The 14,873-nt window shown below is 42.0% G+C and overlaps 1 protein-coding gene across 2 annotated transcripts; it reads right to left on the bottom strand.

Annotated features, from left to right (window-relative positions):
* Positions 1 to 5,629: 5,629 nt before the first annotated feature.
* lman2 (lectin, mannose-binding 2) lies at positions 5,630 to 14,227 on the bottom strand. Of its 2 annotated transcripts, none has more exons than XM_019255283.2 (8): positions 14,011 to 14,227; positions 11,721 to 11,839; positions 11,086 to 11,203; positions 10,102 to 10,184; positions 9,249 to 9,410; positions 8,957 to 9,071; positions 8,752 to 8,871; positions 5,630 to 7,605 (listed from the first exon to the last, which is right to left on the bottom strand). In XM_019255283.2, exons 1-8 carry the CDS (start codon positions 14,144 to 14,146, stop codon positions 7,445 to 7,447), a joined length of 1,014 nt encoding a protein of 337 aa, XP_019110828.1. In that variant the 5' UTR covers positions 14,147 to 14,227; the 3' UTR covers positions 5,630 to 7,444. The 2 variants fall into 2 exon arrangements, with proteins under 2 accessions (XP_019110828.1, XP_019110829.1); XM_019255284.2 differs by lacking the exon at positions 10,102 to 10,184 and adding an exon at positions 9,956 to 10,035.
* Positions 14,228 to 14,873: the final 646 nt, after the last annotated feature.

Below are 14,873 nucleotides of genomic sequence, written 5' to 3'. Positions count from 1 at the left end.
ACTTGAATTAGGATCGACTGAACGCTCATCATAACTGTACTGTCCTCAGTCAATGAGCGGAAATTCGAATCATTTCAAGTGTTGAACGGCACTACAGATTAATGCCCGACAACAGCAACACATTCCCAAAATCTGACAGCCACGACAACAACAAAATATCTTTAACAAGCAACAACAACTTTTATTATTACAGACATAGTAAAAATCTAGAGCAATAGCTATCTGAGGAGTGGAGTCCCTTGGGATGTGTATTGTCAGGAGATGCATGTTTTCAACAGCAAACAGGAGGCTGTCCCCAGGATTGGCTTCCATTGTTTTGTATATTTTTCCTGCTTGCTTTCCACTGAAATTCATCGTGTTTGCTCCAATATGTCTTCAGTAAAAACTTACTTACCACAACAACAACAACAACACAGTCTACAAGGGATAAAAAGTTTAGAATAAGCACTTGTCTCATTATTAAGTACCTGACAAAGATCTGCAACCCCGGCCACCCCAATCCAACCAATTTCTTCTATTTCCACTGAAATCTCGAGTGGATTGTAAGCTCCTAGCTGTAGAACATTAAACCTGATGACTCTGGTGATTCTTGCGTCCCCGGAGGCCTCCGCACACAGTGTGACTTTGGGTTCCACCCCAAAGGAAAGTTGACACTAGTAAAAGAAGCGTGGTTTGTTTGATCATCTAAGACGATGTTCCAAGATACTCTGTCTACCAATCAGCGCATCAGAATAGCACATGACATGAAGCAGAACACACTGGCTGATGGAACATTAACATTGTTGGTGCAAAAAAAGCCCAAATGCTCAGGCTATGTCTCTGCATACATACATGTATTTCTTCAACATTACTCATTGGAGAACAAGTACAGTCTGAATTAACTTGAAGAGACTGTTTCCCCTGCAGAAATAATGCACAATTTATATTTCCTACACTTCACCAAAAAGCCTCCTGCTAGTTCTCAGGTCAAAAGCCTCAAATGTGAAGCAGCAGCTGCAGAAGGTCAGCAGGAACCTAACACACCTGCAGTAATGCTGAAAGTGATCTGAAATGAACAGGTACTTATAGGAGTGAAACTAAACTCTGAACCATGCAGACTCAGAAGCTGAGGCTTCCTCTCAGGCGGTGAATACCTTTTGAAGGTCACTAGAAGATCCCCCATGAGCATTTTAGACGCAGCCTGGCACGGTCCGGATGGCTGTTTATCACTGTGCACGGGTCACAGAGCACCCCCCTGATGTTAACTCATCTCGCGCAAAGTGACATGCAATGAACCGACAAGACCGCTGTTATTGTACAGTGAGTCGGGGCCTTTAGTGGTAGTGTTTTACAACAATTTGCAAAGAGCCTTTGTCCTCCACGGAAGATTGTACAAACACACAAAAGTGTGATACGATGCGCAGTTATAATCGAACCATATTTTTCAAACTCAATCATAAGCAGCTCTATCTGAAAAATGGAAAATTGACAATCACGAGTTGTCGCCCTGTTTATACGTGCTAAAGTCAGTGCAACTCAGTGAATCTGGAAATTCAGATATAGACATATCAACCTCATGATGTGTATTTCTGGTTCCAGTTATTGGTGACATAAACATCCGTAAACGTCCTACTATACAAAGCTTTTCTGTGTTTTGATACACTGGAAATTATTTTAACATGATGGACAGGAGCCATGAAGTCTGTGATGAAATCAATTCATTCAACAAGCTGAAGATAATGCACGCAGCTATTTTTAATTAAATTATGACAGTAATTCGTTTATGCAGGCATGAAAAGGAAACACGCATAGGAGTGTGTATTATTCCACTTTATCTGTGTGTTTGATTTCTTTTCATTTGGCCATTTTAAATGAGTTTCCTACAGAATGCAGGTAGACACACAATTGCAGGGCCGTGAACTTCACGCGCAATAAACCTGAAACAAACGTAAGCTCCAAGGACTCCCATAAATATACTCCACAAACATTATGCATTCTGATTTATCTTCCTGAAAGAATTTTGATTGAAATTAATGACCTTTGACTTGCAATGCCTTGCAAATTGGTCTAACCTGGAAAGCAAACTCTGCAGCCGGAGGGAGAACCTGATCTGTAGTGAAAGCCCTCGAAAACTACGGCAATCCATCAAAGTAGAAACAGAGAGAGAGATGGAGGGAGGGGGAAAAGACAGGAGCGATTATTTTAAGAAGAGAGTGTGCCAAAGAAAACGAAGGGGACAAAAAGCAGCAGATGAAACAGACATTAAGAGAAGGCAGAGAAGGTGGCAGACAGCGTGGCCTGCCATGAGTAATACTTAGCTGTGACATTCTGCAAGGTGCAACACCCACTCCTTTCTCCAAACCACCTCCTCGCCATCACCCGCCAATCCATCTATCCCATCTATTCCGTACACTTTTCTGTCTGAGCTTTGACATTCAAGTACTCAATTCTCCACCCTCCATGTCATCCGTCTATCCATCCAAATCACCATTCCTCACTGTCATCTTTATCCCTCCTTGCTCCCATATTCCCCTTTATTTCCTCACGTCCTGTGAGAAAGCATCGGTGAGCACTGTGCGGTCGGTACGTGGGAAAATTGAAGCAAAAGTCCACCTGTCATATCCTCCAGTCATCTGTCTATCTCTGATTCCTGTGAGAAAAACAATGTTCGCTATTTATGTGTTGAGTCAAGGACCACACATATATGTTTTTCTATCCATGCCTGTGTGTTCGTACAGTGAGGTTTGAAACAGAGAGCACAATGGAAGATGGCAATGAAGTGTCTGCACGTAGACTCAAGCATGGAGGGATGTAAGGAAAGCGAAAGAAAGGAGGAGGGTAAAGGATTTAGGACATGATGGACAACCTGAGAAGCGAGAGGAGGGGTATTACATCTTGTTCAGTTTTGGTGCAGTGTGTTTCAGTATTTCAATCATAGGGCGACAGTGCCCTCACGTGTCTTAACGTGGTTTAGCACAATGGGATTTTTTTTTTCCAGGTGGGGAAAGGAGTTGGTGTTCTATCCTGTGCTGAGGCTGCATAAAATTCAAGGATTAATATATTCAAGACAAGTGGGAAGTGGGAGGTTTTCCAAGTTTTCATGCTCCCAGGATTTGAAGCGCCATGAATTTAAATATACACCTCAAATTCAACTATGGATTGACAGTTAAATAGAGCTCATCACTGGATTACCATAAAACAGGATTAAAAGGAGCCAAGACCTACTCTTATTTCCAGTCCACTCCTACACATCACATCCTTGTCTTAAACATACATAGAAATACTCAACGAAACATTGTGGTTTAACAAGCAGGTAGTCCTACAGTTTAGTGGGATTTACCGACCGTCCAATAACTTACCTTAGCCTCCTGAAGACTCGGCCTCAGCTGTGTAATTACACACCCTCAAAAATAGGTGAAAAATAATGGATTACTGACCACCTGACCAAGCTAAGAACATGCAACATGTGAATAAGACAACTTTGGAATTATCTGGGGAAGACACTACGTATCTCATTCATCCATTCACACGCATTCATACACTGATGGCATTGGCTGCCATGCAAGGTGCCGACTGCTCATCAGATTTAGGAGCTAACCATTCACACGCCGATCATCTGATCAGTGGACCACCTGCTCTACCTCCTGAGCCACAGCTGGGATAAGTACCTAATGATATTACTGAATTTGACTTACTTGATGGGGTCTGTCCAAGAGGCAACCTCTGTTGCTGGGAAGTGAAACCAACACTAAAGTGGCAAAAACTGCAGTTCCTTGAATAGCCACTTGAGACTTGCTACAGAACAAGTCAACCAGCATATTAAAATGTCCAACATAGGAGTGTGGACGCTTTGACTGCAGGTGGCCTCTTTGAGTGACTGCCAAGATTGTGACGGCCAGGCTAGTACACCTGTGGGTGACATTATGCACACTACATCTATGTTGTATAGAGTCTATCGGTCTTTGTGTGCGTACATATATACGGCTATAACTTCTGAATGACTGACACGCACCAAACACAAATAAATTATTCAAAAAAATATTTGCCCACTGTGTGCAGCAGCAACAGTCCACTGTTAGCTGTCAATCTCATGTCCTCCAAGGTAACATCGTCACAGCAGGGTTTTCTTCAAAGTGCAGGAATCCGTCCTTATCTGAGACGGAAACGTTGCAGAGCGCCTCGGTGGAAATCAGAAGAAATGCTGACACGAGAGGAGTGAGGATTTATCTGATTTAACTTAACAGGTGAAACTGCATGTTTGCTTCTCGGTAATTGTTGCACAAATTGGGAAATGTAGAGACAAACGGCTCAATCAGTCACAATCAGAGGCTAAAGTGAAGAAAGAAGTCACCGTGCTGCAGGAATTCCTTTGATACTCATCTTGTTTTACCATCTCATTTTACCAAACAGGACCTGGATTTAGGTAGTGCTTACCGCCTACCTGACATATTTCCTGAGGGGAAACTCTGCATATAGCTGCAGACTGTGTGAATGGCCCTGCGGGTGAGACGGTTAATCATCCAGTTTGTCCATGTTTCACACCCCGCTATCAAGACATAAAAACAGAAATAAACGCGGCGGTGTTGAGAGTTTGGGGCTCAGATCAGTGCAGGAGGAGACGTTTACAATCTAAATCTAAATCCTGTCTCTCCTCTGAAGCCTTTGCAGCTTCAGTTATAACTCGGCGAATTAAGGAACGGACTGAGGGTGGAGGACGTCAGGGAAAACACAGGTGGACTTGATAACAAGGGCTCAGTTCAATTAAGTGTCCCAGCAAGAGAGACACAAGCCAAGTTTTAACCAGCAGAGGGAGAAAGCTGTGCATGTTTATAATGCATAATACACACTGAACTGTCATCGATCAACAACACTGTTACAGCTCCACTTTAGCAACATGCAGGTACTGCTTGAATACTGCTGGGAATTTCCCCAGAATCCAATTTTAATAAATGGTTAAATACATTTAATAATAATAAATTTTATTTGAAAGCGCTTTTCAGGGTACTCAAAGACACTTTACATAGAAGAACATTAAAACATCAAAACAATATAAGACAGTGCACTAAAAACACATTAGACATTAAACATTAAAAGCAATTTTAAAAAGGTGTGTTTTTGTTAGAGATTTGAAGGTGGGCAGGTCAGTACAGTCACGGATGTGTTTGAGTTCCAGAGGGAGGGGGCAGCTGCAGAGAAGGCTCTGTCGCCCCAGGTTCGGTGCTTGGTCCTAGATGGAGGAGTCAGGAGGTTTGCATCAGATGAACGGAGGCTGCGGGATGGATTGTGGCGATGGAGCAAGTCAGTGAGGTGGGAAGGGGCCTGGTTATGGAGGGCTTTGTGTGTAAGGAGGAGGATTTTGAAGTGAATACGCTGTGGAACTGGGAGCCAGTGGAGTTTCTGGAGGACTGGAGTGATGTGATCACGGGTGAGGGTGTGGTTGAGCAGACGAGCAGCAGAGTTTTGGATGTACTGTAGGTTTTTTAAAGTTTTGGATGGTGTGCCATAGAGGATGCTGTTGCAGTAGTCAATTCTGGAAGTGATGAAGGCGTGAATGAGGGTTTCAGCAGCGGGGAAGGACAGTGATGGGCGAAGAAGGCAGTTCTGGTGATTTGGTGTATGTGATGTTAAAAATTGTCGATACACAAAAAAGTTTCTTTTTCCATTTTATTTTGTTATCTCTGATCAAGTCTCATCACATAACTGACTGATGTGGCAGAAACAAACAGAACGGTTTTAAGAACACAGGAAAACAAGATTTAAAACAAAAAAAAAGTGTGCTGTACTTAATTTGACTTTTCAGAATTTTTTGTTTAATGTTTTATGTTCAACGCAAAGACAGAAGCATTCTGGAAACTGAAGCTGAAAGAAAAACGAACAAAGAAATGTGCCTTCAAACAATCCACTCAGAAACTCCTTATGTGTATTTAAGCATCTAATTAGCACTCCATTTATTCTTACACTTGTCTCAGGTAGCAGTTTATGATTCTGGTATTTATTATACTGAAGAACTGACTTGAATCACCAAGCTTTTACTACAACGTAGCATAAGTAACCCAACACAAACAGTTTAAAGGCATATTCTGCATAAAATCTCAAACGCTGCTCAAAAGGCCCTGCAAAGAAAAAAAAAAGAAAACCCACAGCCCTCAGAAACATCTCGTGCGACCCTCTAACGTCACATCAAACCCACGCATTTCAATACTTTCACTCTCAACCCACATTTAATACTAGTTAGCCATGACGACTTGTAGAAAGCTGCTCAGTTTAGTGAATAACTGGCGGCCTCCACAACAGTCACACTCACTATGATGGTACTTTTTGTGTGAAGCACCTACTATATGCAAGTAGTTGAATTTTCATCGACGATGTCAGTCGACTGTACTGCTAAAAGTCAATTAATCAAGCAGCTGAAACATTGAAAATGACCCTGCGTCCTCCTCATCGAATCATTTATCAAGTAAAACTTCGTTTCCGGCTTCTCAAGTATTCATATTTTCTGCTGTCAGTTTGTTCCCCGATTTCAACATATGTCAGCTCAAAATTTTGGATTGAACAGTTTCAACATTTCAGGCTGAGTGAGGGTGGCGAGGACGGGAAAAAGTAAACAAAGCAGACAAACAAAAAAAGAGCAACACCTGCAAAACAAATAAAACAGACAGAGACGTCATAGTACTGACAAGTAATCTTTGTTCTGCACTGCACGTATTCTTGCCGATTCAAAAAACAAAACAAAAAGATAATTAAGAACTTGATTCTGTGGTAAACATACAGTGGTTTCAGGCAAGAATACACATTCCATAATTTACCCTCAAATATGTACGCAGGGAACATGTTGTTACTCTGTTTCAGTTATTATTTTTTTTAATGGCTAACAAGCAAAACTGAATTGTCTAAATGTCAGAATGAGAGCGACAGAAGCTGAAATCAACAAATAAGACTGAACTCCATCCATGGCTTCAAACACAGGATAACGCTCGACCTGTGGAGGCCATGGTTACTTCATGATGTTTTTTTTGTGACGCTTTATTCTTCCAATAAATAATCAGGTAAAACAGCTTGGAAGATGAAAACCTAAGTGACCATTTTGTAGCGTCACATTTGCAGCAGAGAAAACCTGAAAAGTGTAGACACCCGCGAGCGTAAAAAAAAAAAACCTTCTAAGAAACTGAAAAAGAGGATTTGTAAAGTCTGTTCTAACCCTGCGATTCATGAACACAGAGGACACGGAGAACAAAAAACAGCATTGATCAGCGTCACTCATAATGTCCGCCACTAGTTCTGCGCCTCCTTACCGACATCACAAGTTACCGCGATTCACTCCAAATGCAGTGCTTCGAAAATATAAACATTTGTACAATCTTTAGAAAAAAATTCACATTGAATGTGCTCAATCTGGAAACAGTTCATTCCACAGCAAACACCTTTTCTTCTCCCTCTCTCTCTCTCTCTCTTTCTTTCTCTCTCCTCAGTAAAACCTCTTGTTCCTCTCCTGTCTCTTCTGGAAAACGACAGCGCCCACCACGGCGCACACTACGATTCCCAGCAGAGCGCACAGCAGGAGCAGGAAGACCTTCCAGCCGGTGAGGGGCGTGCCTCGGAAGTTCCCGGTGGGATCGTCGATGTTGTCTGTCGGTGGAAGAAGAACAGCTGTGTTAACTTTCATTTTCGATTCAGGATCACTGCTCGTCTCATTTGTTTAAGAAAAGCCGCTTGTGATGGAGTATAATATGATAGAAGTTACTTTTTGAACTGACAGTTACGTTCAAAAATTATTTACATCCACCAAACTTTTTATTTTCCTGATTCAGACGCTGGGTTTTAAGCCTGGTTGTGTTTGGTCCACATGGAGACCACTGTTCCACCTGGGCCTGATGTGTGATTGACAGTCATTACCTTAATTAGAGTTGACAAGAGGTGACTTCTCCATTTCTGTAAAGTGCTTGCCAGTGTGGATAATTATAACAACCGTCTCTACCCTAAAATTCCAGCTTCAAAATCATTTGGATTGAATGATCGGGTGAATGGTGCCTCCATCATTCCCATTCTGCACCCAGTGTGCCTGTTCTCACTCTAAATTTGGTTTGTAGTGGGTGCGATAAACTAATTTTGATTAATCTGGATCATTGTTATGGAGGAAATGTTTTCTGGTTTTCTCTCTGATGTCCTCTCTCTCTGTGATTTTTGAGTTTCCTGATGGACAGTAAGGTAAACTGCTTTCAGGCCTGAGGTGAGGAGGGAGCCAGAGGGCTGGTGGAGAGCGGTGCTGATGTCTTGCCAGAACTGAAGCTAGGAAAGTTCATGAGGCTCAGCTCTTGTTGGGAGTTTTTTTTGGGAGCTGTTGGAGTGTTAACAGCTTGTTGCAAAGCAGAGTCTGTTTTGTCTTTTGAGGTATTCATATCCACACATCGTCCTGCACTTGAGCGAGTAAAATCATAAAAATCATTTGTGGTGTTTAGGTGTTCTTTGACTTCTTTTAAAACATGAAATTCAGTTGGTAGAGCAGCCAACGAAGGCTGAGTCCTCGCTGCAGAAGCCCAGGGTTCGAATCCGACCTGTGGCTCTTTCCCGCATGTTATTCCCCATCTCTCTCTCTCTCTCTCTCTCTGCCCACATTTCCTGCCATTTTTCAGCTGTTGCTATCAAAATAAAGCTTAAAAAGGCCAAAAATAATCTTTAAAACTTTAAATTCTTTGCGCCATACACACATTTTCTTTCATCCAGACATGGAAGAAACACGATTTTTTAATCAAGCTTCCTGTAACTTTAATTTACCTTTAGGGGACTTGAGGAGGCTGACGCTGGGCTCGATCTTGGTCCAGTCAAGGTTCTCCTCTTCGGGGGTGTGTTCTACCATGAGCTGGTAGAGCTTCATAGAGATGATGTCGTGGTTATCTGGAAAATAATGAGTTGAAATTATCAGGAAATCTGTAATATAATGTTTACAACATGTTCCTGTAAAAAAGGTTGTGCAGCTTACCCGACAGATCTCCTGTGGCAGCTGAGGCGCCAAAGTAATACCCGGTAGGAAGGCGAACACCTCCGATGTCGATGCATTCCCTCCACTCATTCTTGTCATCCACGTCGACCATCACCTGCAGCACATACACGGGATGTAAGTGACACAACACAGCACTGCAACAAGCGGGAGTGGATTTATTACGTTGTCGTTAAAAACTAGAAAATAAAAGATTCTTGTGGTAAAAAAAAAAGTATTCAAACTAAAAATAAAGTAAAATAAGTTGGAATGGTGCGTGAGTGTTTGTACGTACAGTGAGTCGCCCTTTGGAGTAGCGGATGGCGAGGTACGTGTCGTGGTCTCTGTTCCTGATCTCGGCCGAGCAGCCTCCCAGCTCCGACGATCGGCCGTCTTTGCCGTGGTCGTAGCTCACCGAGCCGTTGTTCACCATGGCCGAAATGTACGGGAAGGAACGCTGGCGACAGAAAAGAAAGAATCAGCACATAAATCTTTACACACCATTACATAAAGATGACGGACAAATGAATACAGAAAATAAAGCACACGTAATACATCAGCTCACGTTCACGTTATACACAAAGGCTACCTTCACACTGCAGATCTATTTCGAAATAGGTGGTCACACTGGATGTTGTTCATATTAATTCAAATAGTATTTTTTAATAAAATAACTGAACCACTCTTCGCTTCAGTCTTGAATTTTGCTACAAATAGCTGAATTGACCACACAGTCTTTCGGCTGCAATGTGAAAGAAGCAGACTTCAAACAAAACCAGCCTCCTTAAAGACATTTGACAGTGATCAACAGCACATTTACTGCTGCCATGCTCAAGAGTTTATGTGGCTGAATTTTTATTTTGGTGTAGAAATGTGAAAACATGGCAAAATAAATTCTGTGTGGTTTAAAGTTCAATCATGCTTAAAACTTTAAAAGCAAACCAAAGGAATAATTTGCACTGAGGCGGCATGCTGACGGGTAAAACCTGAGACGCCACTCACGTCCGTCGCGTCATCGTTAGAGTAAGTATCTATAAACACGGCCAGCCCGTGGAAGAGAGCATTGTTGGAAAAGACGGGCCCTGCGAAGAAACAAGCCGGTCAATCGCCTCGAGCCGCACACACGCACACACACGACACACACTTACATCCATTCCATGGAGGTCATTGCGGAAGGTATCCAAAAAAATAGCCAGGCCAAGATACTGATCTTTGTTCCCAAACACAGGGCCTAGGATGGAGGCAGAGATGAGGTGAGACGTGAGCAGACAAGTCGAGACACTTTTTCTGTGATCGGCGGCGATGGGGCTGAGGTGATGAACACAAACGTGGTGATAAAAAAGCTCTGTGATGGAGTGAGCGTGAGTGTGTGACAGTTTTCTGAACAGCTGAGTGAGGTGCAAAATCATCTTTGGATTTACATTTGATTTTCTGAGCTGCTTTATACCAACCACCTTCATGTACTGTTAATAACATGACGCATTCTGCTTTACCTCACAGTAGCAATATGCGATATTTAAGGTGACACGACAGACAAATACCGCACAGAGCAGACATCCCCACAGCTTGACTTAAAAAGAAGGATGTCTTGTACTGGATGTGGGAGATCCTGTGCACAATCTATGCCTCTGTCCAGCTGTCGAGGCCTCTGGGATGTAGTCACAGAAGCACTTTCAAACATCCTGAACATGGATGCAGCACCATGTTCAGCTACACGCTTACTAGGCATCCAGTCCAATGGCATTAGTTGTACAGCCGCACAGATAATTGGATTATTAGCTTGAAAACACTTGTTTTCACTTAAATAAATGGTTGGAGGACTTTCTGAACCAGGAGGAAGCTGCATTATCTCTGTCCTATTTCATCTTTGTATTGTCATGTTGTCTTTCAGCTGTGTCTGTCTCTCTCCGAATATCTATCATAAAATCTGAACGGGAAGACGTTGTGCAAAGAAGTAGAGGTTAAAAAAAGAATCCGCAGCCAGAGCAAACTGGTAATGAGTGAGTATTGTATCTTAAGGTAAATCCAAAGTTCAACACTTTGACGCAGACATGAAGTGAGATCAAGCCGGGCGAGTTTCTTCCACAGAAAGTAGTGACTCGGCAGGAAAGGCTGAAGCAGTCCAACATTACCTGGATGCAGCCTGTCCTTCGTGTACCAGATAGCGATGCCGTCGCCGTGGAGGTTCTTCTTTCCGGACCCGTGAACTTTGAACTGCACGTGCATCTCCCAGTCCTTCAGGTGACACGGCTGCGGACCACAGGAGAGAAAAAGCAGTGACTTTCTACTGCGGTGAAGAAGAAACCATCTGACAAACCACATGCATGAGTCAGCAGAAGAACCTTCAGTCCAGCAACAGCCACAAACTTAAGTTTAAAACAGACAGATTATTATTATTAGGTTGTCCTGATACTGATACCAGAAATTTCGCTGACACTGCATGAAATGCTGGATCAGGTATCAGCGAGTTTGCAGGTCTATGGACCAATCCGATCATGTCATTTAGTAACAACATTGTTCCCCACAGGATAATAAAGTCATAATCCACCCTACTCTCACTCTGATTGGCTTTCCAAGCTCACTCCTCAAGCCGTAACCTAACCAACAAAGACAATGAGTACTAGCCAGTCAGAGTAGGGTGGGTCATGGTTGTTGCGTTGAAAAAGAAAGATCTATGGATGGCATCCATTGTCTGTCAGACAACATTAAAAGCAGTGTTACTAGTGTACCGCTGTACAGACTGAAGACACGAGCTGCTTTTCCTCACCACGGTATTCCAGATGGACCCCTGCTTGCTCCTCTCATCCGGAGTGAGTCGGACATACGAGCTCGTCACCAGCGTGCTTCCCCAGAAGTCCCACTGACTGGAAGGGTTGCTGCCAACACCTACAAAACAAAGAGAGAAAAAAAAACGAGGCATGATCAGACACGGAGAGGAGAACGATCAAAAGTTCATTTACAGTGTGTGCTGTAGTTTCTTATGTAAACATGATAACATCGAATGGCTTTCACGGAGAACAAGACGGCCGCTCAACATTCACCGTGTTAGAAAACTGTGTGAAACGTTCTTGCACACACGCCCTGAACAAACACTTCCATTGTCTCAAAGAGCTCGCTCAGCTTGTTTTGTTCGGACATCCTGAATTACGCATGTTTTGACTCATGTCATGCAAATAAAATGCTTGCAGTGTGCGGGGGGGTGGACGACGACTCCTCGACCTACTTAACCGTAACGGCCTCAGGCACCTGCAGCAACCCGGGCGTGTGCACTGAAACTTTCTTTACATAGTGTGCAAGTTTCAGCGCAGCAGCTGCTTCATTTAATCACTAACAGCATGACTAACACCTTCCAACAAAACTGGATTGTGATCACGGAGAAAGATTAAAAAAAGAAATTATTAATTAAACACTAATAAGGTTCAGTTTCTTTTTTTTAAAGAAACTGATTAAACGCCTTTAATTTAAGAGGAGGAGTGTAAGTGTTTAGGTTAATTACAGAATCTAATATTTATAACTACGTTTTCATTTGTGTACAACCAGCTGAAGATAAGAGTCGTTATGTTTTTGTTGAATGAGCCTTTTATATGTACAGACAAGTTTCTACAGTAGCCCAGAACGGACAAACTAAACACTGGATGTAGATATCAGCATTTCAGTTTCTCCACACTGGTTTAAACTTCTGATTACTGTATTATTCCCTTATGTATAGTCTTTAAATCTGACACACTCTTTGAGGCGTGCGCTGGATTCCATTCGTTTCGTTGCGTTCTGAAAATCCTTCAGCAGACTCTTAACGCTGACGTAAGTGAATAAATATCTGGATTAGTCCACGTTCTTTGCTTTTTTATAATCGTCTAATAGTCGTCGATGCTCACTGCGATGGATTTTTACACTAGATCCTCTCATGTTGCACGGAAATGAACAAAAATACTGAACAACAGAACAAATAATTTCTATAAATGAAGCAACTGAAATGACATGCATGGTGAAATATCTTGATTTCTTGCAGTGTTAGTCCTTGTATCATGAAGTCGACTGAGTTTCTAAGATTACACAGGAAATGTGAAGAGGTTCAACAAAGCTGCTATTGTTCGACTTGGGAACAAATCACATACAAAGTTACATATTTCAGTTTTGATAGACCTCACTGTGTGAACTGTAAATACTGTAAATACTGTCCATACTGTCTCCTGGTCAGCTTCTGCTGGAGGCATTACGTTACATTACATTAGATTGCATTTAGCAGACGCTTTTATCCAAAGCGACTTACAGAGGAGGACATAAGCTGAGAAAGGTGTAACGGAGCACAGAGTAGTTGTTAGTTTTGTTAGGCATTTTTGGAGGCCCCCGAGGTCCAGACCTAAACAGTGCTGTACAGCGCTGCTCCCAGACTGTGGAACAAACTGCCCGCCGACATCCGCACCACTACTGATCTCAGCCTTTTTAAATCAAAACTTAAGACACACTTTTTTTTTAGATTAGCATTCCTTCATGTGTGCTCACTGTCTGCTGCGTCTTATGCAATTTATTTTTATTTATTTTTAACACTACAGCACTTTTATTCTTTAACTGTATTTTAATTTAACTGTATTTATTTATTTATTTATTTATCTATGTACCTGTAATGTTTTGTTTCTGCGGCTTTGTTGTAAAGCACTTTGGGTACCATCTGGCTATTGTAAAAGGGCTTGATTTGATTTATATTTATACTGATAATTCTGTTTACACTGTGCCACATTTGCCACACGGATGTCTTTTAGCTTGCATATTTTATATTTTTATATTTTTTACTTTATATTTTATATTCCATGTTTGCACTGGGATGAGAGGGAAACTACATTTCAATACTCTGCATGTCCTGGTCTCTAACTTTCTGTGACTGTTGACATGAGACGAGGATTTAACACCTAGATTTAAAAATCTCTAAAAATCTGTTTTGATTTGAAATGTGTTGCCATAACAACGCGGCTAACGACATAAAGTGTGGAATAGGTCGCAGACGTCGTCGGATAACTTGGAGCGGCGTTAGCTCGCAGCTTTAGCCGAGCCGTCGTTACCTTGGTACGGCTTCATTAACGAGTGTTCCCGCTTCAGGTGCTCCGTGTTCCCGTCCGTGATGTCGCCGCACACCAGGCACAGCTCCGCCGTCAGCAGAACCAGCGCTGAGCTCAGCAACGAGCCGAACTTCTTCATGTTCGGTTCCGAGAAACTCTCACAACAATGTTGACTCCACAAACCGAGCCCGCTCCTTCCTCTATTATCCTCCGGAGAGAAACCACACAAGTCCTCCCTAAACGTATTTTTTTATAACTTGTGTTATTTCTAAAATGACACTTTTACACAGACAAAAATATTAACGGTGCAAAAAAAACTCTTATAAGATTAAAACATTTTTAAACTAGATAAAAAAAGACGAGAAGCGTTAAGAAATGTGTGTTTCCGCACGGATGATTTTTAAAGGACAGGCGGAAAACCTTACCAGCCAATCAGAGATAAGCACATCGCAAATTGAGCCAATCAGGACGCACTTGGTGTTCAGTTGTCGTCCACCAGATGGCAGCAGAAGGCAGAAAATAAAAACAGGTTCGGCGGGATTTGTAGTTCTCTCTGATTCAGAAGGGAAACTGTAGTTTCAGTGTAATCAAAATAAACTGAAGTTATTAGTAGTGTAAAACTAAGTATAATAATAATTTATATAGTATAATAGCTCCAGCAATATGTTACTCTGATTCACAGTAGGCCTATATGTATTGTCATGTATATATTATAGTAACATGCACATATTTATTATACTTTTTATCAGATCAGATCAGAAGTACTTTATTAATCCCTGCAGAGAAATTGTATTCGTTACAGCAGCTCCCAAAAGTTAGATACTAGTAGCAAGAACAACATTTGAACACTAGAGGTTGGATAGTAA

This window comes from Larimichthys crocea, chromosome I (assembly GCF_000972845.2).
Source record: "Larimichthys crocea isolate SSNF chromosome I, L_crocea_2.0, whole genome shotgun sequence".
In the NCBI taxonomy this organism is placed as follows: Eukaryota; Metazoa; Chordata; class Actinopteri; family Sciaenidae; genus Larimichthys; species Larimichthys crocea.
The sequence above is the reverse complement of the archived record's forward strand: the minus strand, read 5'-3'. Positions and strand labels throughout refer to the sequence as shown.

Coding starts and splice junctions, on each gene's coding strand:
- lman2 (XM_019255283.2), bottom strand. CDS start 14,146: ATGAAGAAGTTCGGCTCGTTGCTGAGCTCAGCGCTGGTTCTGCTGACG. Junction 10,185..11,085: donor GAAGGACAGGCTGCATCCAG/GTAATGTTGGAC, acceptor CCTCCATCCTAG/GCCCTGTGTTTGGGAACAAA. Junction 9,072..9,248: donor ACTCCAAAGGGCGACTCACT/GTACGTACAAAC, acceptor TATGTGCTGCAG/GTGATGGTCGACGTGGATGA.